General features: G+C 64.7%; 1 protein-coding gene across 9 annotated transcripts in view; it reads left to right on the top strand.

Moving 5' to 3' along the window:
- The window catches only part of SRCIN1 (SRC kinase signaling inhibitor 1), a 236,558-nt gene extending 209,133 nt beyond the window's left edge, over positions 1–27,425 (top strand). For 6 of the 9 annotated variants that reach the window (XM_089773935.1, XM_089773936.1, XM_089773934.1 and 3 more), the window contains 7 exons: positions 2,991–3,291; positions 4,553–4,802; positions 5,819–5,973; positions 6,045–6,197; positions 7,181–7,309; positions 17,295–17,432; positions 22,035–27,425. In XM_089773935.1, the coding sequence (XP_089630061.1) occupies positions 2,991–3,291; positions 4,553–4,802; positions 5,819–5,973; positions 6,045–6,197; positions 7,181–7,309; positions 17,295–17,432; positions 22,035–22,256 (1,348 nt within the window). In that variant the 3' untranslated portion in view covers positions 22,257–27,425. Of the gene's footprint in view, positions 1–2,990; positions 3,292–4,552; positions 4,803–5,818; positions 5,974–6,044; positions 6,198–7,180; positions 7,310–17,294; positions 17,433–21,379 lie in introns of all 9 variants that reach the window. The other 3 variants (XM_089773938.1, XM_089773940.1, XM_089773939.1) reach the window with 3 other exon arrangements.
- The last annotated feature ends 252 nt before the right edge of the window (positions 27,426–27,677 follow it).

Here is a 27,677-nt window from a genome sequence, read left to right as displayed (position 1 = left end):
CCCGGCTCCCTGGGCCAGACCCAGCTCTGCCCTCCCAGCCACGGGGGACCCCTACCCCACCCCGGGCGGGTCCCGGCTCCCTGGGCCAGACCCGGCTGTGCCCTCCCAGCCACGGGGGACCCCTACCCCACCCCGGGCGGGTCCTGGCTCCCTGGGCCAGACCCGGCTGTGCCTCCCCAGCCACAGGCCAGCCCCTACCCCACCCCGGGCGGGTCCCGGCTCCCTGGGCCAGACCCGGCTCTGCCCTCCCAGCCACGGGGGACCCCTACCCCACCCCGGACGGGTCCCGGCTCCCTGGGCCAGACCCGGCTCTGCCCTCCCAGCCACGGGGGACCCCTACCCCACCCCGGGCGGGTCCCGGCTCCCTGGGCCAGACCCAGCTCTGCCCTCCCAGCCACGGGGGACCCCTACCCCACCCCGGGCGGGTCCCGGCTCCCTGGGCCAGACCCGGCTCTGCCCTCCCAGCCACAGGGGACCCCTACCCCACCCCGGGCGGGTCCCGGCTCCCTGGGCCAGACCCGGCTGTGCCCTCCCAGCCACGGGGGACCCCTACCCCACCCCGGGCGGGTCCCGGCTCCCTGGGCCAGACCCGGCTGTGCCCTCCCAGCCACGGGGGACCCCTACCCCACCCCGGGCGGGTCCTGGCTCCCTGGGCCAGACCCGGCTGTGCCTCCCCAGCCACAGGCCAGCCCCTACCCCACCCCGGGCGGGTCCCGGCTCCCTGGGCCAGACCCGGCTCTGCCCTCCCAGCCACGGGGGACCCCTACCCCACCCCGGGCGGGTCCCGGCTCCCTGGGCCAGACCCGGCTCTGCCCTCCCAGCCACGGGGGACCCCTACCCCACTCTGGGCGGGTCCCGGCTCCCTGGGCCAGACCCGGCTGTGTCTCTCCAGCCACGGGGCAGCCCCTACCCCACCCCGGGCGGGTCCCGGCTCCCTGGGCCAGACCCGGCTCTGCCCTCCCAGCCACAGGGCAGCCCCTACCCCACTCTGGGCGGGTCCCGGCTCCCTGGGCCAGACCCGGCTGTGCCCCCCCAGCCACGGGGGACCCCTACCCCACCCCGGGCGGGTCCCGGCTGCCTGGGCCAGACCCGGCTGTGCCCTCCCAGCCACGGGGGACCCCTACCCCACCCCGGGCGGGTCCCGGCTCCCTGGGCCAGACCCGGCTCTGCCCTCCCAGCCACGGGGGACCCCTACCCCACTCTGGGCGGGTCCCGGCTCCCTGGGCCAGACCCAGCTGTGCCCTCCCAGCCACGGGGGACCCCTACCCCACCCCCAGGCCGGTCCCGGCTCCCTGGGCCAGACCCGGCTGTGCCCCCCAGCCACGGGGGACCCCTACCCCACCCCCAGGCCGGTCCCGGCTCCCTGGGCCAGACCCGGCTGTGCCCCCCAGCCACGGGGGACCCCTACCCCACCCCGGGCAGGTCCCGGCTCCCTGGGCCAGACCCGGCTGTGCCCCCCCAGCCACGGGGGACCCCTACCCCACCCCGGGCGGGTCCCGGCTCCCTGGGCCAGACCCAGCTGTGCCCCCCAGCCATGGGGGACCCCTACCCCACCCCGGGCGGGTCCCGGCTCCCTGGGCCAGACCCGGCTGTGCCCCCCAGCCACGGGGGACCCCTACCCCACCCCGGGCGGGTCCCGGCTCCCTGGGCCAGACCCGGCTGTGCCTCCCCAGCCACAGGGCAGCCCCTACCCCACCCCGGGCGGGTCCCGGCTCCCTGGGCCAGACCCGGCTCTGCCCTCCCAGCCACAGGGCAGCCCCTACCCCACCCCGGGCGGGTCCTGGCTCCCTGGGCCAGACCCGGCTCTGCCCTCCCAGCCACGGGGGACCCCTACCCCACTCTGGGCGGGTCCCAGCTCCCTGGGCCAGACCCGGCTCTGCCCTCCCAGCCACGGGGGACCCCTACCCCACCCCGGGCGGGTCCCGGCTCCCTGGGCCAGACCCGGCTCTGCCCTCCCAGCCACAGGGCAGCCCCTACCCCACCCCGGGCGGGTCCTGGCTCCCTGGGCCAGACCCGGCTCTGCCCTCCCAGCCACGGGGGACCCCTACCCCACTCTGGGCGGGTCCCAGCTCCCTGGGCCAGACCCGGCTCTGCCCTCCCAGCCACGGGGGACCCCTACCCCACCCCGGGCGGGTCCCGGCTCCCTGGGCCAGACCCGGCTCTGCCCTCCCAGCCACGGGGGACCCCTACCCCACTCTGGGCGGGTCCCAGCTCCCTGGGCCAGACCCGGCTCTGCCCTCCCAGCCACGGGGGACCCCTACCCCACCCCGGGCGGGTCCCGGCTCCCTGGGCCAGACCCAGCTCTGCCCTCCCAGCCACGGGGGACCCCTACCCCACTCTGGGCGGGTCCCAGCTCCCTGGGCCAGACCCGGCTCTGCCCTCCCAGCCACGGGGCAGCCCCTACCCCACCCCGGGCGGGTCCCGGCTCCCTGGGCCAGACCCAGCTGTGCCCCCCAGCCACGGGGGACCCCTACCCCACCCCGGGTGGGTCCCGGCTCCCTGGGCCAGACTCAGCAGTGCCCCCCAGCCACGGGGGACCCCTACCCCACCCCGGGCGGGTCCCGGCTCCCTGGGCCAGACCCGGCTCTGCCCTCCCAGCCACGGGGCAGCCCCTACCCCAACCCGGGCGGGTCCCGGCTCCCTGGGCCAGACCCGGCTGTGTTTCTCCAGCCACGGGGGACCCCTACCCCACCCCCAGGCCGGTCCCGGCTCCCTGGGCCAGACTCGGCTGTGTCCCCCCAGCCATGGGAGAGCCCTGCCCCACCCCCGGGAAGAAGGGGGCAGAAAAACCCTTTTTCAGTTTAAAAACCAAGGGAAACATTCGGTGACTCGGGGCGGGGGGGTGAATAAACAGAGCGGCCCCCTCGGAGCCACGGGAAGCCCCCTGAAATGGGTTTTCTGCAGCAAGGGGTCAGGGCGCGGCCCCCACCCCAGCCCCCCACCTCCTGCGCCCTGCCCGCAGACCCCTGACTTCTCTCTCCCGTGGGCAGGCAAGTGGAGGAGGGGGGCTGGGCTCCGTCGCCCCACCTGAGCCAGTCCCCGAAGAAGGCGGCGCCGGAGACCGATTTCAGCAGGGGGCTGGACTTCGAGATGCCCACCAGCCCCCCCATGAACCTCCACGACCTGACGGGCTCCACGGACCCCCTGGGGCCGCCCGGCTTCGGGCAGAGCGCCCCTGCCCCCTCCAAGAGCAATAACCCCTCCCGAGGGCCGGAGATGGTACCGGCCAAGACCCAGACGGGCCCCGAGATCCCCAGCAGGAGGAGCGCGGACAAGGCCGTGTCCGTGGAGGTGAGAGCCAGGGCGGGGGGTGGGGGGAGCCTGGTGCTCCTGCCCGCGTTGTCTGGGGCGCACCCCTGGGGGAGGCTTTCCGGGGGGGGCTCACACCAGCAGGCAACAGTCTTTGGGAACTGAGATTTTTCCACGGCAGGGCCTGTCACCCTGGGGGTGTCCACCAGGGGGCGCCACCTCCCCAGCTGCCTCCCGACACGCCCCCCCCCCCCCCCCCCCCGTAGCTGCTGTCACTTCCACCTCCCTCCGTAGCGCCCCCTGCTGGTTACCTGCAGGGGACAGGGCAGCCCTCAGCTCAGAGGGAGCCCCCCCCCCCGAAGAGAATCTGCCCTGCAGTGGGGGGTGGGGGGCGTGAGCCTTTGGAAATAGGTTCGGCCCCCAGTTTGACAAAGCCGGGCAGCGCCAGGTTCAGCCTTTCGCCCTAGAGTCCATTTCCAAGGCAGGGAGCGTAGGGTAGAGCCAGGGGGGGCCACGATCCAGACAAGGAGCCAGGGTTCCATTCCCCACCCCGACACACTGTCACCGCTGTGCCCGCCCCGGGCCTCAGTTTCCCCGGCGACGATTCCCCAGCTCGCAGGAGGGGGCGTGAGGAGGATCCAGGTGGCAGTCGGGGTCGCCGGCGGGGGATCGTCGGGGCGGATCTGCTAACCGATTCCCAGCCGAGGCCTGGGGCATGAGCAGACCCTCGCTCTCGCCCGTTCCCTGCCTGGCTCACAGGCTAATGATTTGACGTCCCGCGGCTTGGGGCTTAATACGGGACTGGGGGGAGGGGAGTTCTGGTCCCTGCTGTACAGGGGTCAGGGTCCCTTCTGGCTGTATGAAGCCCTCTAGAGCCGGGGCGAAGAACCGTTTGTGGGTCGGGGGCTGCACACAAGTGAGACGCAGCAGCTGCTGTGGCCCCCGACTGAGACAGACCCCCCCTCACATTCGCCTCCCTCACCAGAGCCTCGGGGGGCCCAGGCTAGTCGATTGGCTCCAGCCCCACAGGTGGGCAGTGGGGGGGGGGGGGGTGGAGCACCAGCCTGGGCTCCCCAATACTGGGGGGGGGAAGCCCCAAGCTTTGGGCACCAGCTCCAGGCAAGCCGGGGGCCACATCCGGCCCCAGGGCCTTAGGGTCCCCACCCCTGTGCCTCAGGCCTTTCCGGGGTTCCTCCCAGAGCCCCCAGCCTGTACCCCGGGATCCAGGTGTGGGGGCTCAGGAGGGGCGGGGCGGCCCCCGAGCCCCCGGCCACGCCGCAGCGAGGTGCGCTTTCTGCCGCAGGCCGCCGAGCGGGACTGGGAGGAGAAGAGGGCGGCGCTGACCCAGTACAGCGCCAAGGACATTAACCGCCTCCTGGAGGAGACCCAGGCGGAGCTCATGAAGGCCATCCCCGACCTGGAGTTCGCCGCCAAGCACAAGCCGGCCGCCGGCCCCGGCAGCGCCGCCTCCACGCCGGAGCACAAGGCCTCCAAGCCGCAGCACAGCCAGAAAGCCACCGCCAAGGTGGACCCCAACGGCCGCAGGGGCTCAGGTAGGGGCGGGGGAGTCCGGCCAGGGTGCCCGTCGCAACGTGTCCCTGTCTCAGCCCTGAGGACCCCCCGAGGCGGGTCCCCCCACCTCCCGCAGTCCAAGTCAGGCCTTCTTCAGCCTCTCCACTGCCCCCCAGAGCCAGGACTCCTGGGTCCGTACCAGGCGTGGGGGGAGCAGGATATAGGGTAGGGGGGCAGGACGCCTGGGTTTCGTTCCTGGCAGTGGGGGGCAGTGGTTAGAGCAGGGGATGGCTGAGACTGCAGCGCCCCCTCTTGGCCAGCCCAGGAAGCGCAAGAGACTCTGGCTCCCTGCTCTGTCACTCCAGGGCCGCTGGGCTCCTTGGAGCATCCTCCGTTCGGACCAGGGCCTGCAGCGTTCCCTTGCTGCCAGCAGGACCTGCTCTCGGTGCCCCGCCCAGGGCGGGAGAAACTCCCTGCCCGAGAAGCCCGGCCGGGGGGGCGGGCTGGGGAGCGAATGCCGATTCCAGGGGATTTCTCTGCTGCCGTGGCCACGGGGCCCTACTGCAGGGGCTTGGCACCGGCCGGGAGTTGCTGAGTTTCTGTCCCTTCCTGTACCGGGGGCTCGGTGTTCGTCTGAGCTCCCCAGATCTACCGGGCGCTCGGGGCCCCGTCTCTGCAAGGCCCTGGGCCCCCTCTCGGGCACTCGGCACCTGCAGGATTGACCCCGAGGCTCTGCGAGGGCCCCTCCCGAGCGGTCGTGTGGCCGGCTGGGCCCTGGGGCGTACGGGTGAGCTCCCTGGGGCCATGCAGCCCGCCCCACACGGGTCGGCACCCGGGCACGCCCAGCTGGAGGCAAGCAGTGTGTCCCAGGGTGCTGTCGGCCCTGCAGAGCACGTGTCCGTCTTGCCTCGGTAGCAATCAACGTGGACGTGCCCAGGTCAGGGTGCCCCACGCCCCCCCGGGTGCCCCTGGGTGCCCTTCTGGAGCGCAGGCGAGTCCCTGGCGCGGGCGGGGGAGGAGCCAGGCCTTGCCCCTCACAGCCGGGTCCTTTCCCCAGACGAGCTGACGGTCCCCCGGTATCGGACGGAGAAGCCCTCGAAATCGCCGCCTCCCCCCCCGCCTCGCCGGAGCTTCCCCTCCTCCCACGGGCTGACGACCACCCGCACCGGCGAGGTGATCGTCACCAGCAAGAAGGACGCCGGCTTCATGAAGGTACGGGGCGGGCTGCCCCCCGCCGGGCCCCGGGCCGAGCCCCCGCCCCCGCTCACCTCTCGCCCTTGCAGAAGGCCGAGTCGGAGGAGCTGGAACCGCACAAGCCCCAGGTGAAGCTCAGGCGGACGGTGTCCGAGGTCGCCAGGCCCGCCTCCACCCCGCCCATCATCGCCTCCGCCATCAAGGACGACGACGAGGAGGACCGCATCATCGCCGAGCTGGAGGTGGGTGCCGGGGTGCTGGGGGGAGGGGCACACGGCCGGAGCCCTGCCCGGAACAGCCCCCGCTTCTCCCTGGCTTCCGGAGACGGGAACGGCCCTGGGCCCGATCCTGCCCTTGCTCGGGCCGGGTGTCACCCCCGGCCCCGGCAGGGAAGCGCTGCCCCCCGGGGGAGGCACCGGGCCAGGGCGTAGCGGCCTGGGCCTGTCGGTCTCCTCCTGGCTCCACAGCTGGGCCCCCGGCCGCCAGTGGCTCTACCCGCCCCGGGGTCAGGGTGTGGGGGGCACCGGGCTTGGGCAGAGCCGCCCTGCCTTGCCCCGTTCACTCTGGGCTTCTGTGGGGTCGGGTAGCAGAGCCCCACCTGGCGGGGGGGGGGCCTGCAGAGAAGGGTCGGGTGGGTTCCCTTCCCAGGGCCCTGCTGCCCCGGTACCCTGAGAAGATCGGACGCCACGTCCCGGGGGGGCCAGCAATCTCCCCACACGCCGGCCCCTGCCCCGTTTCCACGTGGGAGGCGGAGCTGAGGGCTGGACGTCCGGGGAGCTTCCTCGTGCGCTCCCCCGTGGCTGCCTAGCACCGGGGCCGGCTCCAAACCCTCCCGCCCCACCAGGAGCCCCTTGGCAGACCCCCCAGGGGACCTCGAGCGGGGGCAGCACGTGAGGGGAGCGGCCGGCCCAGCCACTAGCCCAGTCTCCAGAATCAGTGTTCCCGTCAGGCTCCACGCCCGTCAGGGCCGGTGACCGGCGGCTTCCCTGCCCGGTTCTGCCCCCAGGGGACGGGTCGTAGCGTCTCTGGGGCCGGGTTCCCGGCTGTCACGTGCACCCCCCGCCTGGGCAGGAAGAGCCGTTGTCTTGCCTGCGGTTGGCAGCCGCGAGCTGGCGTCTGGGCTCGGGCCGGGCGAGGGAGCAGCCGGCCTGGGCGCCCTCTTCGAGCCACCTCCCCCCGCCTGTGTGATTCCCGCCGCACAACCCGCCGTGTTCTGACTCCTCAGGTGTTTCAGAGAACCTCCGGCTCCCCCTTTCTCCCCACGTGCCGCTGCGACCGGCTCGCGGCCGCCGTCTGCCCCGCTCCCGCAGACGTGTGGCCCCATGGGGCCGCCCTGGCAGCCCACGGATGGAAGGTAACGGCTTGTGCAAACCCCTCTTCCACCTGGCTGCCACCGCACCTCTGCCCGGCTCCTCTCCCGTCTGCTCCCCTCACGCGCTCTCCGGATTAACAAACTAACGGCTCACCCCTGACGCTGGCGCGGACGGTACTGACACGGCACGGGACAGGCACTAATCACCGCAGCCGCGCCCCCCGCCCTGTGCCGAGGGGCCAGTCCTGCACCCCGTGGGCAGGGAACGGGGGGTGGGTCATCACCGAGGCACCGGCTCCCGCCAGGGAGGGATGCCAGGGTCTCGGCACCGCCCCTTGTGGGAGGGCAGGCCGGGGGTGGCACTGCATGGCCACGCCTGGCGCGTGAGCTGCCCGGAGCTGTGGAGGGGCTTAGCCAGGGGCCTAGGCCAGGAGGACACTCCACGGGGCTAGGCCTCACCTGGGAGCAGGGGAAGCCAAGGGGGCGTGGGGGCAGTGTCAGTCGGAAAGGGGAGAGGCTGGGCCCGGGGGCGATGGGCCAAGCCACAGGGAACAGGCCCTGGGCACCCCTGAGAGCACAAAGGGGAGGGCAGGGAATAGGGTTGCCAGATGATTTCAGAAAAATGCCCAACAACAAAAACACGCCGGGAAAAAGTTTGTTGAGCAAAAGAAAAAAAGACCCCGAGAGTTAAGCAAAAAAAACCAAAAAACCCCCCACCATGGCCCCTTTAAAAACCGCGTGGTGAGGCTTTTCGGCCCTAACCAGCTTGCCTCCCTGCGCTGGGCTGGACCGCTCTGGGTTGCCAGGCTGCGTCCGTACTGAGCCAGACAGCCTGGGATTGTCGCCTCCTGGCCGGCACACAATCAACGTACCGCGGTGACGTTTTAGGTGTCTGGTATTTTGGGAATTTTTTTACCGGACAGGAGGCGAAAATACCGGACTGTGCGGGTCGATACTGGACACCTGGCGACCTTAGCAGGGAAGAGCTGGGACATAGAGCTGGGGGGAAGGGACCGAGGCTGAGATTTACCAGGAGACTTTGCCGAGAGAGCCAGGTCCCCACCAGACCTCAGGCCCGGCCCGGGGAATCCAGCCAGCAAGAGAGCTGGGCTCCTCCAAGCTGCACCGGCCTCAGTGCTCAGCTGGTGCAGGGAGCGGCGAAGGAGGTGGCTTCCAGCAGGGGCTGGTCTTAGGGGCCAGTCCTCCCAGCTTCCCAAATGGTCGAGTCAGCTGAGGCCTCAGGCATCCACCCTCGGCCTCGGCTGTTCCCCTCCCCACCAGGATCAGATCCGGCCAGCCTGCAGCTCTTCCCCGGCCCCGTGCCGGGAGTCGCTCTGATTGCTGGCGAGGGGGCAGCATCCCACATCATGCCCTGCATCCACCCGCTGCCTCGCCCTGTATGGACGGGAGACATGGGCAAGGCCCATGCACAGCACGGTGGCGGAGGAAAGGAAACATGACCCCTGCCCTGTGCTCGGCCATCCCCGGATGCCCTGCTCCCTGACCCCTTCTCGGTCTGTCGATCTCTCCTTCTGCTGCAGCTCTGTCTCCTGGCACTCCTGGGGGCAGCTCCGAGCTGCCTTTCCTGCCCCACGTGTGCTGCATTGCCCCACGCCTGGGGGTGGGGAGCCGGCTCTCCGGCTGCTGGGAGGGGGGGCTGGATGGAAGCTGCTCCCCCGCTGGCCTCTGCAGCCAGCCTGGGCCTCTCTCTGCTGCCCCGGACTGGATCGTGTCGGGGGGATTGGCTCTGATCCCGGGGATGTCGGAGCCGGTCTCCCCTCCGTTCCCCACCTGCCTCTGCTGGGTGGCGCTAAGAGGAGTCCGGTGGCCTCGGGGTGTCTGAGGGGCCCCTCCTGCGCCGCCAGGCCCGGGAACCAGCCGGCCCGGCTTGTTGCCCTGTTTGGCCACTAGGCTGCCCCGGCCAGCCGGCCCCATGCCGGGACTGACTCCAGCCGCCAGCCAGCCGCCCAGGTGAGTGCTGGGGGGCACGGGGGGGGGGGGGGGCGCGGAGGCTGCGGAGAGCCCCTTGCTGCAGGCAAAGAAATTCCCCACTTCTGGCCCAGAATCCCTCGTCCCCTGAAAGCGCTGACCCCTCCTCCCTGCCGTGCACAGCTCGTTAAACCGCCCCGAGGGCCCCGGCTCCCCTTACCCCGGCACCGGCGTTACGCTGGTGCCTCTTGCTGTCTGCCGGCGCCAGGGGCATCGGAATCCCGCCCCCGGGCCAGCTTTACATGGGGCCGAAAGACGCCAGGCAGGATTGACAATGGCAGCTGTGTGGGTGAGGTGCCTAACTCCCTTTGGCTCCTCTCTCCTACCTAGGCGTGCTGGGCAGTCCAGCAGGCATCTAGCGGCACGGAGAGGTGCCTAACTCCCTTTGGCGCCTCTCTCCTACCTAGGCGTGCTGGGCAGTCCAGCAGGCATCTAGCGGCACGGAGAGGTGCCTAACTCCCTTTGGCGCCTCTCTCCTACCTAGGCGTGCTGGGCAGTCCCGCAGGCATCTAGCGGCACGGAGAGGTGCCTAACTCCCTTTGGCTCCTCACCTGCCCAGGTGCGCTGTACAGTCCAGCGGGGCTCTAGCGGCACGGAGAGGTGCCTAAATCCCTTTGGCTCCTCACCTGCCCAGGTGCGCTGTACAGTCCAGCGGGCTTCTAGCAGCATGGAGAGGTGCCTAAATCCCTTTGGCTCCTCACCTGCCCAGGTGCGCTGTACAGTCCATCGGGCCTCTAGCAGCATGGAGAGGTGCCTAACTCCCTTTGGCTCCTCACCTGCCCAGCTGCGCTGTACAGTCCAGCAGGCCTCTAGCAGCATGGAGAGGTGCCTAACTCTCTTTGGCTCCTCACCTGCCCAGCTGCGCTGTGCAGTCCAGCGAGCCTCTAGTGGCATGGAGAGGTGCCTAACTCCCTTTGGCTCCTCACCTGCACAGGTGCGCTGTGCAGTCCAGCGAGCCTCTAGCGGCATGGAGAGGTGCCTAACTCCCTTTGGCTCCTCACCTGCCCAGGTGCGCTGTACAGTCCAGCGAGCCTCTAGCGGCACAGAGAGGTGCCTAAATCCCTTTGGCTCCTCACCTGCCCAGGTGCGCTGTGCAGTCCAGCGGGCCTCTAGCGGCACGGAGAGGTGCCTAACTCCCTTTGGAAGCCAGGCCCTAAATCCCCATTTCCCAAAGTACTGACGGTACTGACTCCAGACCCTGCCCCTTGAGTTATTCTGAGCCAGGCGGGGCGCCGGGCTCAGGGGCTGTCGCGACGGGGGGGAGGCGATAGACCCGGGGGTGGATTGGGCCGTTGGCAGCCCTGGCGAGGCAGGAAAGCCCTCTCAGAAGCGCTCAGCGTTGGTCGTCCGCGTGGCAAAGCTTCCCCGCCCACCCTTAACAGGCCTGTGAATTCTCTCCGCAGGAGTCGGCCTCTCCAGCCGGCCCGGCTGTCTCCCGGCCCCAGACTGTGCTCACCCGCTGGGTGTCTGAAGCGGCGCCGGAGCCGGCTGCGGAGATGGGCAGCTCTGGATGGGCCCGCCAGCCCCACAGCACAGAGGTGGGAGCGGGCGGATTTCCTTACGCTGAGCCGCCACGGGCCGGGGCGCCACCGGAGAGCAACTCTGTGGGCTGAGGCTCTTGCCGAACCAGGCCGAGGGGGAGGCAGCCCCTCTCCTCCAGGTGGTGTCTTAGCGCGGGCGTCCGAGCCTCCCCCGTCCAGCCCGGAGGCGCTCCATCTCTTGGCCGCAGCCCGGCAGCGGGAGGAGAGACCTCAGTGTTCCTCGTTCCACACACCCAGCCTGTGCCAGCAGGCGAAGGGGGCCCCGTGCTGAGGGAGGAGAAATGGTCGGGACAGGCCGCTGCGGGGCGATGGCCCGGGGGGAGGACACACCCCTCATCGCTCTCTTGAAGGACGCCGCAGCGGGTACCAGCTGGTCTCCTCCGGTCGGACGTGGCCGCGGGGTTTCCCGGCGATGTCACAGCACCCGAGGCCGGGAGCTCGGAGAAGACGCTTCCTGCTGCTGAAGACCCCGGTGGGGCTAGCAAGGAGGCGCAAAGGGAAGACATCCCTGCTTGCCCGACCCCCATGCGCCCCCACAGCAGGCCCGAGGTCTTGCCCAGACCCCAACCACCGGGGGTGTGAACACCTCCCCATACACCCGCTGGGACGGCACGGAGATCCAGCCAGCCCGGGCCGGGGAGCCTAGGCCGACGTGCTGAGGGGGAGGCCAAGGCAGCATCAAATACTGGAGAGGGCGCAGGAGCTGGGCCTCGAAGGAAGAACCACGGAAGGAGTGTCTCCGCTCCGCTCGCCAGCCCTAAGGCACAAGCAGATCTGCGCCGGCACGTCCCAGAAGCTGGACAGCCTGGAGGATGCTCTCCGGGAGCTGGAGAAGGCCGTTCACGAAATTACTATCCACCCGCCACCCCCATTTCTATTGTGGAGCGAGCGGTGGGGCTGCGGGGATGTCAGGAAGCCAGAGGAGGGCTCGAGGGACTCGCACGCAGCGGCTGGCAAGCAGGAACCGTGGCGCCCCCCTGCCTGGAGTCAGAGCCGGGGGAGGAAGACGCGCCCAAGAGGAGCACGCCGCACCTCCCGCTCGTCCGGCCTCAGGTTCATTTTCTGTTCCTCTGCCCGGCCAAACCCCCGTCCCAAGAGCTCAGCTTCCCCCAGAGCCGAGGGAACGGCCGGGGAGGGAGAAATATCCGGCAACCGGAAAGGCCCTTGGCCGAGCAGACTGGCCCACGTGGCAGCTCTGGCTCTCACAGGCCACGTAATGGATTTTTTACACCTCCCCCAACCCTGGTGTTTTTCCCATAGGGGAGGGGTGTGACCGGGAAGCCATACAGAGCCGGGTGTGTCGGATCCCGGTGAGCCACCGAGACCCCTCCCAACCCGCTGCACTGGAATGCGAGAGCTGGCTGCCGGGTGCGACTTCAAACCGCAGCAGGGCGGCTGGTCCGTCCCCCGGCAATAAAATCAGGCCCAGGTGGCTATGAAAGCGGGGAGCCGGGAGGAGACGACAAGGGAGACATTCCAAGCAGGGGGTGGTTTTAGCCACGGTGCGTGGACCCCCCAGAGCGAGCCGCAAGGGCCACGTTCTGCTGAAATTGACACCTTCGCTGGTGTCCGACTGGGGCGGCCACGTTCCCTTCCGGGCCGTTCTTCCTGTTTCCCGCCCGTGGCAGCGTCCGGTCCCATGTCCACAGCCCCTTGGGGCCCTGCGAAGGAAAACCCGCGGCACCGAATCTCAGAGCCCGGCTCCGGCTTTGGGGCTAAGCGTCGCAGGGAAGATGTTCCCGCTCAGACCAGAACCGGGGCTCTGTAATCCTGTGAGCGCCGAGGGTCTGGAAGCTGCGGACGTCTCCATGCTGCTTGTAGCGCGGCGAGCCCACGGCAGCTGAGCCCTGAGACCCGGTGGCCTGGATTTTTCTTGGCCGCGTCGCCGACCCTTTGGAGACGCAGCGTCAGAGCCGCTCCGTGTGGACACCGGGAAGTGGCACGTTTTGCAACTCTTGCGCTGGGCTCTAGGGCCAGAGATCCCCTCTCTTTTCCCTTTCCTCGTCCCCACGCCCTCTCCGAGAGTCGGCAGCCTGGCCACGGGGCCGGACGAGGCGAGAGGCAGAGAAGAATCAGTCTCTCCCGCCTGCAGCTGCACAGCCGTGGTGCGAACCAGAGCCACTCCGGAGAGCAAGCTCCCCCTTCCTCCCCCCAACTCCACCCAGCGGCTAGATTTCCTGTGCCAAGAAGGTGCCTTTTTTTAAATTTTGCAGAAGCACTTTTCTGTCAAACGGCCCTTTAAGTGGCCGTGCTAAGTGGCAGATGTTTCTCCTAATTACATCCCGGAGCCGAGCCCCGGAAGCCGTCCAAATTGGTTGCAAATGGAATCCGCAAAGGCCACACGTCGGGCTGAATAGCTGATGAGGCAAAGGGGGGAGGGGAACTCCGCCAGGCAGGATGCCGGCTTATTGCTGGATTAGCTCTCCGCTTTGAGCAGCGAATTCCTCTCCCCTTGGTAGTAATTATCCGGGGCCTGGTTCTTGGCTGAAAGGGAATTGATAACGAATGTCAGCATCCTTCGCTGGCTCTTCAGGTCCTGGGTAAAGGGGCCCGAAGCTCTGTGGGGCCGATTGCAGCCTGTATAGCCGTAGGCGAGACAGCTTTAGTCCAGCTAAGCCCGGCTAGCTCCCAGAATGCCTTGCATTCCTTGCGATTGGCTAGATCACGTAACCTCGGATGGCTGAGTAGACAGACCCCGAGCAGCCAGCCCGTGGGTTTTACTCATCGCTCTCGTGCCAGGGCCGAGGTTGCCTGGCTGCGTCACAGAACAAAGTCTTGAAACAGGAGGCCACTTAGCAAGGGTTTGGCTGAACCGCTCCTCCCTCCCCGCCCCCCGCTTCTCCCGCTCACCCTATATTTCTGGATCGTTTGAGACCCAGATCCAAACTGGAACCTCTCAGCCCTGTGTGGAAGGAGCAGCGGATCGCCCCGGAACACAGCTGGGGAACGTGCCCTGGTCCCGGCGTGCACACCGAGAAGCTAGACACACAGCACAAAAAGCAGAGAGGGAGAAAGCAGGCTGCTCCCCAAACCAGAGCATCGGAGCTCCCCTCGCTTTGCTCTCCGGAGGCTGGCTGACAACCCACCAGGCGCACTGCACTTCTCTGGTACGGAGACTCGCTCCTCTACCGCTCCGCTGAATCCAGCCTCGTGGGCCGGGTGGTTGTCCCCTTGACGTGAAGCTCCATCCACTTACGGCGGCTGTGTCAGCGCGGCACACGTCCGTCTCAGCACGCCTTTGCAAAGCCAAGCGGGAAAGGCCCCGTCCTAGCTGCTCCCAGACCTGCCAGTGTCTTTCCGTAATAACCGAAACAACCTGCCTGAAGGGAGGCGCGCAGGTTGCAGGATGGAAGAGGCCCTAGAAAGTCAGTCCGTGTCCACGTGGCTAGACTGTGAGTGTGCACGCCAGGAAGCAATGGGGAGGCGCTACGTGAGGTAGGTGGTGGGCATGGTTGGTTACTAGCTGTTCTTTGGGCACCACCTTGGCATCCACCCACATTACGGGACTCGCTATCTGCCAACAGAGTACTTTGTGCTGTCCTTCCCGCCAGCCTGTGCGTGACCAGCCAATAAACACCGCTTTATGGCCACCAGCGCGCTTCCCACGTGGAAATCGGCTTCTGTCTCAAAGCCTCTCTCTTTCCATTGCTTCCTCGGGCATCCTCTCACTGAGCCGGGAGGCGTCCCCTCTGCCGCGTCCGGTGGCTTTTCCCTGCATCCTTCTGTTATGCACTGCGCAGTGACCTGCGGAGGATGCGCCGACGGCCACGGGGAGGGGGTCATGGCTTTTAAAGGGGCAACTTCCGTGGGCGAAAGAGAAGCTTCGGAGTGACCTGCCTTTCCCAACGAGGGATGTGAACAACTCATCGTCCCCCCCCCTTGCTGCCTCTATATGAAAGAGGTAGCGGGGGGGGGGAGACAAAGAGGGGGGGCCTCGAAGTGGCAGCGCTGCTGGAGCCCGGGTCAGCTGAGGACTGTCCCGCTGGCCCCAAGCTTCACGCGACGTTTCAAAGCGGCAGACTCTGGGCTTTCGCCTGGGGCCAGGGCCGGCCTGTGCCATGTTGGAGTCCTGGGCCCCAGGCGCATGGCACCACCTCTGGGCGCACGACGCATGCGCTGCCCAGTCGGCCCAGCCACCGCCGATGGCGTACAGCCTGGGACCGCCCGGGGCGGGCTGTGCCTGGCCGTGCAGGGCCCTGCGGCCGCACAGGCAAGGGCACTGCTGGCCGGTGCTGCGGGGGTTAGCACGGCCCCCGCCCCGGGCGGCCGCTGCAGCCCACCAGGAGCCAGGTGCCCCCCGGAGGTTGGCTGCCCAGCTCGCCCACCCCTTAGTCCAGCCCTGCAGCCACACTTCAAAGGCAGAGGCGCTCTTACTAACCTACATTTAACAGCCTTATTCCCCGCCCTGAAGAGCAGTCTGATGAAAGCCCCCCCCCCCCCCCCCTGTCTCGCTCCTATCGTCCCATGCGAACGTGCGGCGGCGTTCCGGCTCTTTTCCGAACGTGTCGAACCGTGTGTGTCCAGTTGGGATCCAGGCTTGGGTGTCCAACCTCCCCCGCAGTAACAGCTGGGCAAAGCGGTCTGGTCCTGGCCTGCCCCCAGGGAAGCCAGACACAGACCTACCGAGGCCTGCGGGCGGGTTGCAATGCAGCAAAACTTTCTGTCTTAGAATTCAGAAGGAAAACCTGCAAGAGTCCAAAACCAGGGAGAGAGGGAGCAGTCTGTTCCCGGAACACGAGCAACTCACCTCCCCTGACTCCCGGCCTTTGTCCTTGTGCTTTGCGCACGGGGCTGCTGGGGTCCCATTGCACGTGACGATAAAGGCACCAGGCTGGATTCTGACCTCGCTCCAGAGCTAATCTGGAGTAACTCCGTCGCACTGAGTGTGCCAAGGGCTGCGTCTCCCCTCCGCTGTCAGGCCCTCCTGCTCTGAAATCCCAGGCACGTTCTTTTCCCAGACTCTGCACTCCCGCTCCCGGAAGGCAAGTCCCTGGTTAATTTGTCCCTCGAGGGGCTCTGGGCCACTGCTACGTGGGGTGGATCTACGGCCGGCAGCATGTGTTTCTCCTGGTGGTGCACATCTGCACATGCCTTGGTGCAAATAACAAAATTTATTCCACGCATGAATAGCAAAAGTAGAGGGAACACTGCCCTGCAGCCATGTGGGAAACAACCCCCCCTACCTCCAGCTCCCAGGGAAGCGCAATAAAGTCCTTAGGAAGGCTGGGTGCTGAGGGGGAGAGGCTCTGGTGGCCTGTTTCCAGCAGGGGGCAGTGCTGCGCTCGGCTGGTGCCCTGCAGGAGCAGGTGTGTTTCCAAGGGCAGGGAATTTCAGGGTCCTCCACCTTCCCCATTAAGAGAAATGTAGCCCCCCCCGAAATACGTGAAGGCCCCCACGACTCGTTTTGTGTCCCTCCAATGGAGCATAAGGAGGCGGTAACTGCATCCGTGCGCCCCCTTGTGGCCATTGCTGTCTTTTGCTGCCTGTGTGAGTGAGCCCTCTCCCCCAACGTGGGGGGTGCTGAAAGCCAAGTTTGGCTCAGTGTTACAGACCTGGGGTCGCAGCAACACTCAGCTGCTGGCCAAAAAGTCCCGAGTCTTCCAGCTGCCTGGGTCAGAGGCTCCGGTCGCTGGGCCCAGCCTGGGGTTCAGAAATCATCGGGCAGCCCCCCAAATGGTAGTGTTTTACAGGCTGCATTCGAGGGTCTTTGCTGTGTGGCTTTGGACTCTGGCTGGGTGCGTGCATGGGGCAGGGAGGGGGAGGAGAATGACACAACTGAGCACTGGCAAGGCAAAGGGGGGGGGGTCTCACTGGGCCTGGAGTGTTACTGGGGCAACCAGCAGAGCAAACAGCTGGGCCGGGAAGCCACGCGTGGAAAGTAGCAGCCCTGGGCTGCTGTAATGCCATGGGGCAGCATCGAACCTGGGACCCCTGGCGCCCAGTGTGGGTGCCTGTCCAGCGTGAGCTGAAAGCCGGCGGCCCCCCAGCTCGGGCTGCAGAGCGAGCTGATTGGCTCTCTCTGCAAGTGGCCCAAGTGCCCCTCCGTGGGGCAGCGCCACACCCTGCAGCTGTGTGGGTCACACTCCCAGCCCCATTGCCCTACTGGGTGCCAGCCCCCTGCCCAGAGGGGCTGCGTTTGCCATGGGCGCCCGACGGCCCAGACCCTCAGCGGGGGCTAGGCCCTGCATCCATGGCAGTTAGGGGCCTAAATACCTTTGAGGCTCTCTAGGATTTAGCACTGGCCCACATCTGCTCCCGTGGAGGGCACTAGTGAAACACCAGGGCAGGCCCGTGCGAGGCACTGGTGAAAATCCCCCCCCCCCCATGGGCTTCAGCAGGGCACCGGCAGCACACAAGATCCACAAAGCACTCCGAGATCCAGGCCTGGGGAGCCAGACCAGCCCCTGCCCACGGTCTCCCACGCCCAGCAGGTGCACGTGAGGGTGGCGTATTTGCTGGTGGCTTTAAGCCCCCTTCCCTCCCGTGTGTCTCCGCAGAGCGGCGGCGTCTCCATCCCAGCCATGAAGATGGTGAATCCGGCGTCCAGGCTGAAGCAGACCCAGCAGGCCAGCCCGGACAAAAGCAAGCACGTCAAGCAGAGGATGGAATACATGCGCATCCAGGGACAGCAGCAGGTAGCTAATCCCTAGGGCGGCCGCGGGGGGCCGGGTCCCGGGGATCTCCGCGGGGCGGGGGGGGTCTCTGGGTGGGGGCTATCGACGCTGCCAACCCTCCGCCGCGCTGGCTTCCGCAGCAGACACCTGGGCGCCGGGCTGAGGCCAGCAAACTCATTTCCCGTGGGGTGCGGGGAAGCCAGGCCGGATCCATCGACGGGGGGCGGGATCCTCTTTGGAGTTGGGGGCCACTGACCCACAGGAAAAATCAGTCGGGGGCCGCACACGAGGGAGAGGCAAAAAACCCCAACCCCTCACTGACGTGGCCCCGACTGAGGGACAGAAAGACCCTCCCCCACCTTCCCTCGCACATCGAGCTAGGCAAGTCGATTTCAAGGGCTCCATCCCCGTGGGTGGGTCAGTGGGGGAACTGGAGCGCCCGGGGGGGGCTCCCCCATGCTGGGGGGGAGCCCCACGCCTCCGGGGCCAGATCCAGGCAAGCCGGGGGGCGGATGGGTCCCCCACCGCTGCCATAGAAGATGCTCGTCACTGCTCTGTGGGGCAGGCCGCGTGGGGCGGAGCTGACGTCCGTGCCGGGGTGTGGAACGAGGGGTTTGGAGGCCAGGCCCTTTTCAGATCCCACCTCGGAGCCGTTGATACTAAGGCTCGCACGGCATCGGTAGCGGGTCGGTGCCCCGGCAGACTCCGCCCTCCAACGTTAGCCACGCCCAGTGCTCTCCGTGAGCAAGCCCCCACTGTCTGCTCCACCAGCCCCCTGCGGCGACCCCGCGCCTCTTCGCCCAGCGCCCAGCGGGCTCCCCCCGAGCGGGGCCTGTTCACAGCTCTGCCGGGCGCCGTGGGGCAGAGAACTCCGTGGTTCCTGCTCCACAGCGGCTCCGGGACCACGTGCTCTCGGAGGGGGGCCTGCCGACGCGGGCAGAAGGCAGCGCCGGGGCTGCACCGGGAGGGGCTGCTGGACAAAGGCAGCAGGGCTTGCTTCGGAGTAGACCCCCCTCCCTGCCCCCCCCCCCTCCCCTTCCCTCCCCGGGCGCCTCCCCGTGCCACGCGGGCGTGTCTGCCGGAGCAGCTGGGTTCACTTGCCTCTGTTCTTGCCGACGCTACCAGTGCTTACAGTGGCTGGCCAGCTTTCTGAGGCCACAAGGCAAGGTAACAAAAGCCAGTTTCTAGCCCCTAGCCCCCCCCCCCTTGCCCTCCCCCACTGACACCCCCCCCCCCCCGGCTTGCCAGACTGCCCCCAGGCCCAGCGGCCAGCCCTGGCCTCCTGTCACCCAGTGCCCCCTCCCCACCCCTGCTGAGCAACAGCAACCCGGGGATGGCTTGTCCCATGTCCTGTCCGCGTGTCCCCCCCCCCCCCCCAGTCTGTATTCCCACCCCTCCCCCGAGCCAATGGAACAACCCGCAGTTTTGCTCATCGGAATGGACCAAAACCCAGCCTGTAACGGGGGGGGGGGGGGGGTGTTGCCCCACCCCACCCTGGGTTTGGACCCGTGTCTCATGAGCAAAATGGAGCCATCCCTGAAAGGCACCGAGCTGCTCCCTTTGCACCCCCCCCCCGCCCCGCACCCCTCCCCCCTCCCGCGCTTCCTCCGCTGCGAGCCGGGGTCAGCGCTCCTAGAGCCCGGCACAGGTGCTGTTTGTCGGTTCCCGGGAGGGGCCCAGAGCCAAGCCGGCTCCCTGCCGAGGGGCAGCCCCCAGCCTGCCGTGGCGCTGCTGATCCCCTTCTGCAGGGCCTAGGGGGTGGGGTGCGTGGCCAGCCTGCTGCATTCTGACCGCTCCCCCCGCCCCCGGCAGTGTTACACTGGCCAGGACGCCCTACCCCTACGAACCAAACCCCATGGTATGGGCCGGATGTGAGTGAGGAGCCTAATTCCCTTGGGCAGTCCATGGGCGCCTGACTCCTTTGTGCCTGGCCTGGGCAATGTTGCTAGGTGTTTAAGACTCTGTGGGACCGGTCGGGACCTGCATTTGGGGTGGCAGGGGGCAGCTCTAGTCTCTATATGTGTGGAGAACATAGAGGTCAAACTTCTAAGGCAGTTCACCTAGGCCTGCCCCATCACCCCACCGCAGAGCAGCTGGGAAGCCATCGTGCCCTGGCACCGGACACCTGCCGCCGGCTGGTCCGATGGCAGGACACCAGGGTCGATGGACCATCCGTCTGACCCTAGGGGGCCGCTCTTCTGCTCTCTTTAGATGCTAGGCAATACCTAGGGCCAGGTCTACACTGGCAGAGAAAATCCATGCAAGATACGCAACGCCAGCCACGTGGCTTGGAGTCGACGCACCTTGCATCGATTTTCAGAGGCGGCCCCACAGCGGGCGGGTGAGGGGAGAAACTCGTCTCTGATGGTGAGGTCTGTCAGGGGCAGCTTCGGCGTTTGATTGAGCAGGTCCTTACCAGACCCGCTAAATTGATCACCGCAAGATCGATCGCGGGATCGATCTGTGGAAGTGCCTTCTGCTCACAGCTGCCTACGCGCACGGAGTCCCTCGCTTCCATTTCCCTGCTAGGCGGGCTTGCGGCCTGGCCATGGCTTGGCTAAAGTTGCCAGGCTGTGAGTTAGGCAGTCATCTAAGCCCGTGTTTCTCCACCAGTGGGCCGAGAGTCTCTGGGGGATTGACAAAGAAACAAGAGGGGTCGGGGGAGGGGGTGTCCTACGACATTGCTCGTTTTATCGCTCTCCAAAGCAAAGCAAATCTGGCTCACCCATGCCTTGCTGGGGCCTGGGCGTTCCCTGGCAGCCTCTCGCTACTCACCCGCACCCAGGGGCCCATCCCGTCACCCCGTGGGCACCGACACCGTCTTTTCAACCCTCGCCCTTACCCTAGGGGGGTTGCAAAACTAGCTGGCTTAGTATCAAGGAGCCGCGAAGCTGGGAACCGTGGAGACGCCCTCGTGAAGGGGGTTGGGAGCAGGGCGTCTCGGGGAGTTAGGCACACGCGCCCCATTGACCGGGGGAGGGGAAAGCCCCATGAGAGGGCAACACGCATGAATGGGAATTTGGCTCCCGGGCCGTGGGGGTGTCAGCCAGTCACGGTGTTGTCCCGTGGTGCATCCAACACATCGCGCCGTCGGGACGGCTTTGCAGAGCCCCCGCCTCACCTGGCCCTGGCCCGATCCCACCCCCTGCCCCCCAAGAAATTCCTCCCCCAGCTCGAGAGTCTGCACCACAACCTGCTCGGGGCAAAGGGCGGCTTCCCATGGCCTTCGGGTAGCACCGCCTGTCTGTTTGCCTCCTGCCTTCGCCGACCTGCGGCAAGGGGCCAGCTGGTCTAGCCGGCTCCTTGGCAGGCCCCTCTGCCCTTCCATCCCGGATGGGTGGGCAAGGCCGGGCAAGGGAACCCCCTTCCTAGCAGGTTACGTACAGCTAAGACCCCCTTCCCCGCTGCCCCTCCCCAGCTGCTTGGCCCAGCACAGCCCACGGCGCCCATGTCAATACCTCGCAATGTTTTGGGGGGCTGATCTCATTCCCCACGCTTAGGCTAACCCAGCTTGGGGGCAGATAGGGGGCAGAGTTGTGGTCTGGAGGACATATCCCTATCTCAGCACCCCCCGCTCTGTCAAGCACCTCCCCCCGCCCCCCCCCCCCCGGCCCCTGGGGATCCAGATGCATCTGTGAACAACTGTCCTGTTCTTTGGCTCCGGTGGGACAGCTCGGATAAACAGCACCTCTGCAGCGACCCCTCCTCCCCCCTCCCCGCTCCTCCTCCCCCCCTCCCTGAAATTTCGCCTTCCCCCACTCGGCTGTGACGCAACTAACGTGAGAACAGTCATTCTTCTAACACGCTGTGCATGCCCAGTCTAACATTTCAATTCTTGTCCCCCCCCCCCCGCCTTTCTCTCCTGTCTCCCTCTGCCTGCCTGCCTGCGTGTGCGTCCGTCCGTCCGTCCGTCTCTCTCTGTCTCTCGCTTGTCTTTTCCTCTTGGGGATGCTCCCTCCCTCCTCCAGTAACCCGTGGAACCAGACCATCCCGCGCTCTGTCTGTGGTGTGGACCTTTCCCCCAGTTGCTCGACCTCAGGCCTAAAGCAATGCTGCTTCCGAACAAATTCCTTTAAAACGAATGTTTGATTCCCCCCTCCCCGCCTTTTCCGCCTCCGCCGCCGCCTCCTCCTCCTTGAATCTTGCTTTTCTTTCTAGGCCGCTAGATCATCTAAAGAGGCTAGTGGGCCGAGTGAGACTTCCAGTCCAGTCTCAGAAAAATCTACTCCTGGCAGAACATCTATCCCTGTATTGACTTCCTTTGGGGCAAGGAACTCATCCATTTCATTCTAACGCTCCTTGCCAACTTCTCACGCGACGGTTTTCCTCCCTCCTGGGGCCTGGCTTCTCTCTTTCTTACACCACTCCCTTGGACTGTCTTCTTGAGGCAACTTCAGAGGTCACCAGATGTCCTGCTAGCTTTTTATTTTAAAACTCCTGCTCCACTCTGGCCAACCTTCGCTCTCACGTCCTGCTCCAATATGGCCGACTTGCCTCTTTCTGTTTCTTCCTCTCTTTTTTGTTGGTGTTGTTCTTTTGTTGGTGGCTTGTTTGGTTTTTTTCCTCTCTCTCCCTACTCGACACCTCCTTTTTTTCCACCCTGGCGTTTTTTGTTTATTTAAGAGCGCTAAGAACTTCACGCCTCCCGTTTCACGAGCTGCAAGCAACGAAGATGGTGCGCGGCGCCAGGACCAGCCACGCCTCGGGCACGGGGGACCAGAACAAAAGTGGAAGGCTGTGGAGAGGGGGCGGACGGGTGGGGAGGGGAAGCGGCCTCTGAAGATGCCTCTGAAACCCGCCACGCTGACTGTTAATGCGGCGGCTACTCCGTTTGTCTGTCCGTAACGTTTTTTCAGCAGTTGTAACTGTGATTAATCTTGTAGGAAACTGTGCTACACTCTTCGAGCCAGGTCTTCATGGGTCACTGATGCGTTGGCGTTGGGGCCAATGCGGGCAGCTTTTCCGTGGCACTTTATTTCCTCGTGGAAAGGGCAGTGCGGCTTCGAAGGCCCCCAGGGCGCCTCTTGCCCGAAGCCGGCAGCTCCGTGTTTGCGTTTGCTTCGCCGTCTCTTTCTTCCAAGGGCTGGCTGGACACACGAAGGAAAGCACGGGAGGGTTTAATTGGTGAGATTGCTTCGTGCCGCGCAGCTGGCAAGACCCAAAGGCCGGGGCGCGTCAGTGGCAGGCGGGCAAAATGTGACTCCAAGAGCCGTGGCTGAAATGGGGAGAGATGGGGGCGTGAGACGGGGACCGATCCTGAAAGAGAGGCGGGTTCCCCATACGCTTCGTTTCACAAGGTAGCACTTTAAAGGTCAGGTCCGTTCCTTCCCGCAGCAGGCAGAAGCGCCTGGCGGAGGCCGCCCGGGGCGGCGGGAAGCGGGGGGTGATGCTGAACGGCGGGACGGGGTCCGGGTGGCACGGAAGGGGCCGTGACGGTGGGCACCGATCATGTCAGACTGAGGGACGCGGAAGGGAAGCTGAATTGGGAGGGCGAGATGGGATTGGGAAAGGCAGAGGAGCGCGGGTGGGAAAGGCAACGTTTTAAGCCAAGGGAGGGAGGGGGGGGAAGGGTCTGACCCCCAAGCTGGGGCCATGGGGTTCGAACCCCCCCCCCCTGCCCTTCCATAGCGATTCTGCAAGGGCACAGGGTGAGCGCCCCTATCCGGCGCAATCTGCTGGGGGACCAGTTGAGAGCGTAAATGAGGCGCCTGGGGAGCTGGCACTAAGGGCCTCACCGAGGGTTGTCAGATGGTCTCCCAAAAAATACCAAACACACGGGATCAACATTTGTAGAGCAACCCCCCCCCCCCCCAACCTACTACCAAGAGCCACCAAGCTGGGAGGCAGCAGAGCCTGCTACCCAAAGCAGAGCGAGGCGCAGCCCCCGGGGCAACACAGTGGTGGGAGGAGGGGGGAGGCGCGACCAGGGGTAGGAAGGTGACTCCCCCATAGCCAGGTCTTTGGGTGTCCCAGTGGGAAGAAGCAGGAATTCCACCCCAGTTGGTTTTGGCTGAGAGCTTCTGTCCTGGACTCCGGCGCCGCAAGGCACTTGACCAGCGCTCAGGAGCGGGGACGGGGCTTCTCCTCCTCCCCACGGCGTCACGCCTCCTCCCACGCAATCAGCTGAGGGCTCCCAGCGCCGATCGCGGCCCCGCCTCCCAGCCCAGGACGCCCTCTGCTTGTGTGCAGAAACCTGGCGGGGGCGGGGGGAGTGGCTGGGAGTCCCAGACACTCCCGCCACCCCCACCAGGACTCCGTTCGGCGCCCAGCCAGAAAAACAGACAATACGGGACATTGCACGTGTCCGGTATTTTCTGAATTTTTTTACCGGACAGAGGACGCAAAAACCGGACTGTCCAATAGAATACCGGACGCCTGGCAACCCTAGCCTCACTAGGGTTGCCAGGTGGTTTAACAAAAAATACCGAACACCTGCTCCCCCCCCCCCCAAAAAAAAAAACCACCGGGAAAAAATTATGTTTAGGAAAAAAAGGGGGGAGCAAAAAAAAAAAAAAAAAAAGCACTGTGCCTTTAAATGGCCCTGCGCTCCTCACTCCCCTGCCTTATGCGGCAGGGGAAAATTGTCCCCGCCGGGCTTCTGTCCAAGGAAAACAGGAAATACCGATTTTTCTGTTTTTTTTACTAGACGGCACCCAAATAACGGACAGTCCGGGCGAAAACGGGACACCTGGCAACCCTAGCGAAAGCCCCGTGGAGCCCAGTGAAGCCAGGCGTGGCGCGTGGCACAGGACCCCAAGGGCGGGGGGTGGGAGATTAGTAGCGGAGCTGCAGGTCCAGAGGAGACACTGAGAAGGGGCTGGCCGTGAACTCAGAGAGGTGAGGGCAGGGCTGGTAAAGTACAATACAGATATGATTGGGGGGGGGGGGAGGCTGGCCAGATAATGGCCAAAGAAAATGTAAGCACAGAGTCTGTCTGGGGGGGTCAATGCACGTTGTGTGTGAGTGTGCGTGTGTGTGCGCGTACGCGCGTGTGCGTGTGTGTTTATCCGCAATGCTCTTGTGTAGCGAGCGGCTTGTCACGCACCCCGCGTACGACATCGACTCACCTCTTTCGTTGGCTAGTTCCTCGTCAGGATTCGTTTCCTTCTCTCTCGTCGTCTTTTTTTTTTTTTCTTCCCCCGTCTTCTTTCTTTTTTGTATAGCGATCATTTTTGTATCAAAAGAACGAGCCTTTTTTTGAATAACAAAGAGAAAAGAAAATAATAATAATAATTAATAATAATAATAAAAAAAAGAACCATAATGCAATTTCTTTGGATTGCAAAAAAGCAACTCTTTACATTTAAGTGAAGTGTCTTAACATTTTATATTGTTTTAAAAATATATTTACATATTATATATATATAATATACGTAATATAAATATATATATATAAATATTTAAAAAAAAGAAGAAATAAATCTCTCGTCGCGTCTGGTATATGAGGGGGTTGGCGCTTCTTCCCGGGTGAAATGGTTGTTGTAGAAATGTAGCTTTAACCCTGATGCTCAGCTTACCAGCTTGTGTTCACACGTTCCCAGTTCCTCTCCTTCCCCTCCCCATTTTGCAAGCATGGTGGGCGAGGCTGGCACGTATCCGCAAGTATACCCTGGCACGACACCAGGCCCAGGAGGGATCGAACCTGCGATCTCTGGGGTATGAGGGCTGACTTTTGAGGCCCAGGTCTTGTGGCCAACACAGGCTTGTTGTCAGCCCCTCCTCCGGAGCAAAGGGGGTAGAACGGCACTCCCACCAGGTTACACTTGCCCCATCTGTATCGGAACCGTTTTTAAACGCAGAGGCGGGGCCACAAGATGTGGGCGGAGTCAGGCACAAACTGGGCTGATGGGTCCAGGAGGAGCAGGAGAATCACAGCACAAGCCAGAGTGTAGGGGTGCCGGCTGGGCAGGGCGGGAAAGGGACGGGCCCAGCTCTTAACGAACATGCGCCCGTTTTGCAGCTAGACGATTGCCCTTGGCTCGGTCCCAGCACAGAACTGGCTCTTCCTGTGGACGGCCAGCCCCAGAGGGTCCAGCCCCCTTTCTGAGCCAGTGCCCCACCCTGCGCTGGGCACACACCTCTGCTTGGTTTGGCCTCCCCTGGCCAGGCAAAATCCTCAGGCGGGGCCTTTTAGGCCCCGGGGCAGGCCGGTTCCAGGCTCCTCCCCCACCGCACGAGCCGGAAGTCGAAGCGTTCGTTTTTAAACCGTGTAATTTTTCAGTACCAAAGTGAAACTTTGTAGCAAAGCTGCAACTTTGGCCGGCCCTCCGCGGCCTGAGCTGGGCCTAGAAAACGTAATCACCACACAGGCCAGAGAGGGGCGGGGGTAGGACGTCTCATCGCCACCGAGACCGTCGCTAGGGATGGCCGGGTGCCCACCCATGTGCCCTCTGATTTGTCCCCCACCCATGTGCAGAATAAATGTTGTTCTGTGCACCAAGCCGTGAGCGGCTGTGCACCACCCGTAGGGACACGTACTCTGGGCGCTCGTCTAATCAGCTGGGCAGTATTTGACTCTCTCCTGGGATGGCTGCCCCAGCGTGCAGCTTACAGGGAACACTGGTGCCCACCCACCGGGCTCTGGTGCGCCCAGCTCTTGGGGGGAGCCATAAGCACAGCACACCCAGTATTAAGACCTTCCCCCGCCCATGCCCACTTTGCTCCTCATGGGCAGGGCTGGGCCGGATCTACGCCCAATGCCGCACTTTATTATACCCGCTGGCGTGGAATTAGCAAGGGTAAGGGGGCATAGATGTCACTCCTGTACCTAAGGGCTAGCCCCCCCCCCCCCCGCCCGATCCTGCCTGTCCCCACGCTGGAAGGGAAGGGGGATTTTTAAAACCCAAGCTGGTAAATCGCTGCCCCCCCCCCCAACTTTCGGCCTCGGAGGGGGCATGTTTAACCCAAGCGCAACCCGGCCGCTCTCGGGGTGGAAGGCAACTCACCCTGGTCGCAGCGAGCAGTGTTGCTAAATTCACGTGGAACCGGTGCCACGTTGGCGGGGGGAGAGGGGGCGGATGTTGTTTTTCAAAGGCCCCACTCAGTCTGGCGGGGGGGGGAGGTCACATCAGCAAAAGCACCCAAGGCCCAGCGCCGCTATGGCCGTTATGCACCTAGAGCCCATTGGCGGCACTGGGTGGGCAGCAGCTGAGCCCCACGGTGCCGGGCCTGACCGATTTAGGAGCCAGCCAAAAGAAAAAAAAAGGCGCCAGGCTTTTGAAACCATGGCCCTAGCTTGGTAGCGCTAGTCAGGCTTTGCAGGGGCTGTGGTGCCGTGTGCCTTCCACCAGCGGCCCCACGTCGCACGTGGTTACATGCAGCAGTATGGTGCAAAGGCGTTTCGTATTCGTAGCACAAGGGCTACTACTGTAGCAATTCTGCCTTTTACCTGCCCGGCCTGGGAGGGCTTTTTCCACATTCGGCTGTGCTTGCTGAGGGATTACTGGGCGTTTGGGTGGGGTTGTTAATTTCCATTGGATTAATTGCCTAGCCCAGCCCTACCATGGTGAAGCAGACTAGTTTTCTGTGTGTGTGTGTGTGCGTGTGCGTGTGCGCGTGTCTGTCATTTTCATGGCATCACAACTTTTGTGTGTGACTCACAAGCCCAGTGTGTTCACGTTAAAACGAAGGGGACAAAAACCACCCACTTTAGTCTGACGTTGAAATTTATATTAAAAAAAAAAAAAACAACCCACCATCTTTAAAAAAAAAAAAAGAAAAAAAAAAAAAGCACCGCCCAAGTTCTGCATGGAGATGCTACTGCATGTCACACCTTGCTTTCGTTGTCTGCGACTGTACGTTGGGTAAACATTTTAAGAGGACAACCAAGAAAACTGTAGATGCTGTTGGGGGGTTTCTACGCTGTCGTGTGTCTCTCGCATGAATTTTCTTGTGAACTGTTTTGAGAAAAAAAAAAAAAGAACAGGCCCGCTCTGGCGTCTGTATGGTTTTGTAACTTTCTCCCGGCTTTGTCTGTAGCATAGGTCTGTGTATAAACTCTATGGATGCCATGGATATCCCTGTGCGAGCTGTGATCATTGTAACGTGAACCGTCCCAATGACAAAGGGTTGCTTTTGCGTTTGCCTTTCTGTGCTTCTTTTCTTAAGCTAAGTGTCCAGTTTTAATAAACCACCTGCCCCCCGCCCGGCTCCCCGCACCCAGATGGCACAAGCCCCCTCCCCCCCTTTCAGGCTTGGTCTTTTGTTCCTGCTGCTTCAACACCCACCAGCACCCCAAAAAAAAAAAAAAATCTCCCGGGGCCGGAG

Source organism: Pelodiscus sinensis, chromosome 29, assembly GCF_052426305.1.
Source record: "Pelodiscus sinensis isolate ZL-2025 chromosome 29, ASM5242630v1, whole genome shotgun sequence".
In the NCBI taxonomy this organism is placed as follows: domain Eukaryota; kingdom Metazoa; phylum Chordata; order Testudines; family Trionychidae; genus Pelodiscus; species Pelodiscus sinensis.
Note: the sequence above shows the minus strand (reverse complement) of the source record. Positions and strands in the feature narration are given on the sequence as shown.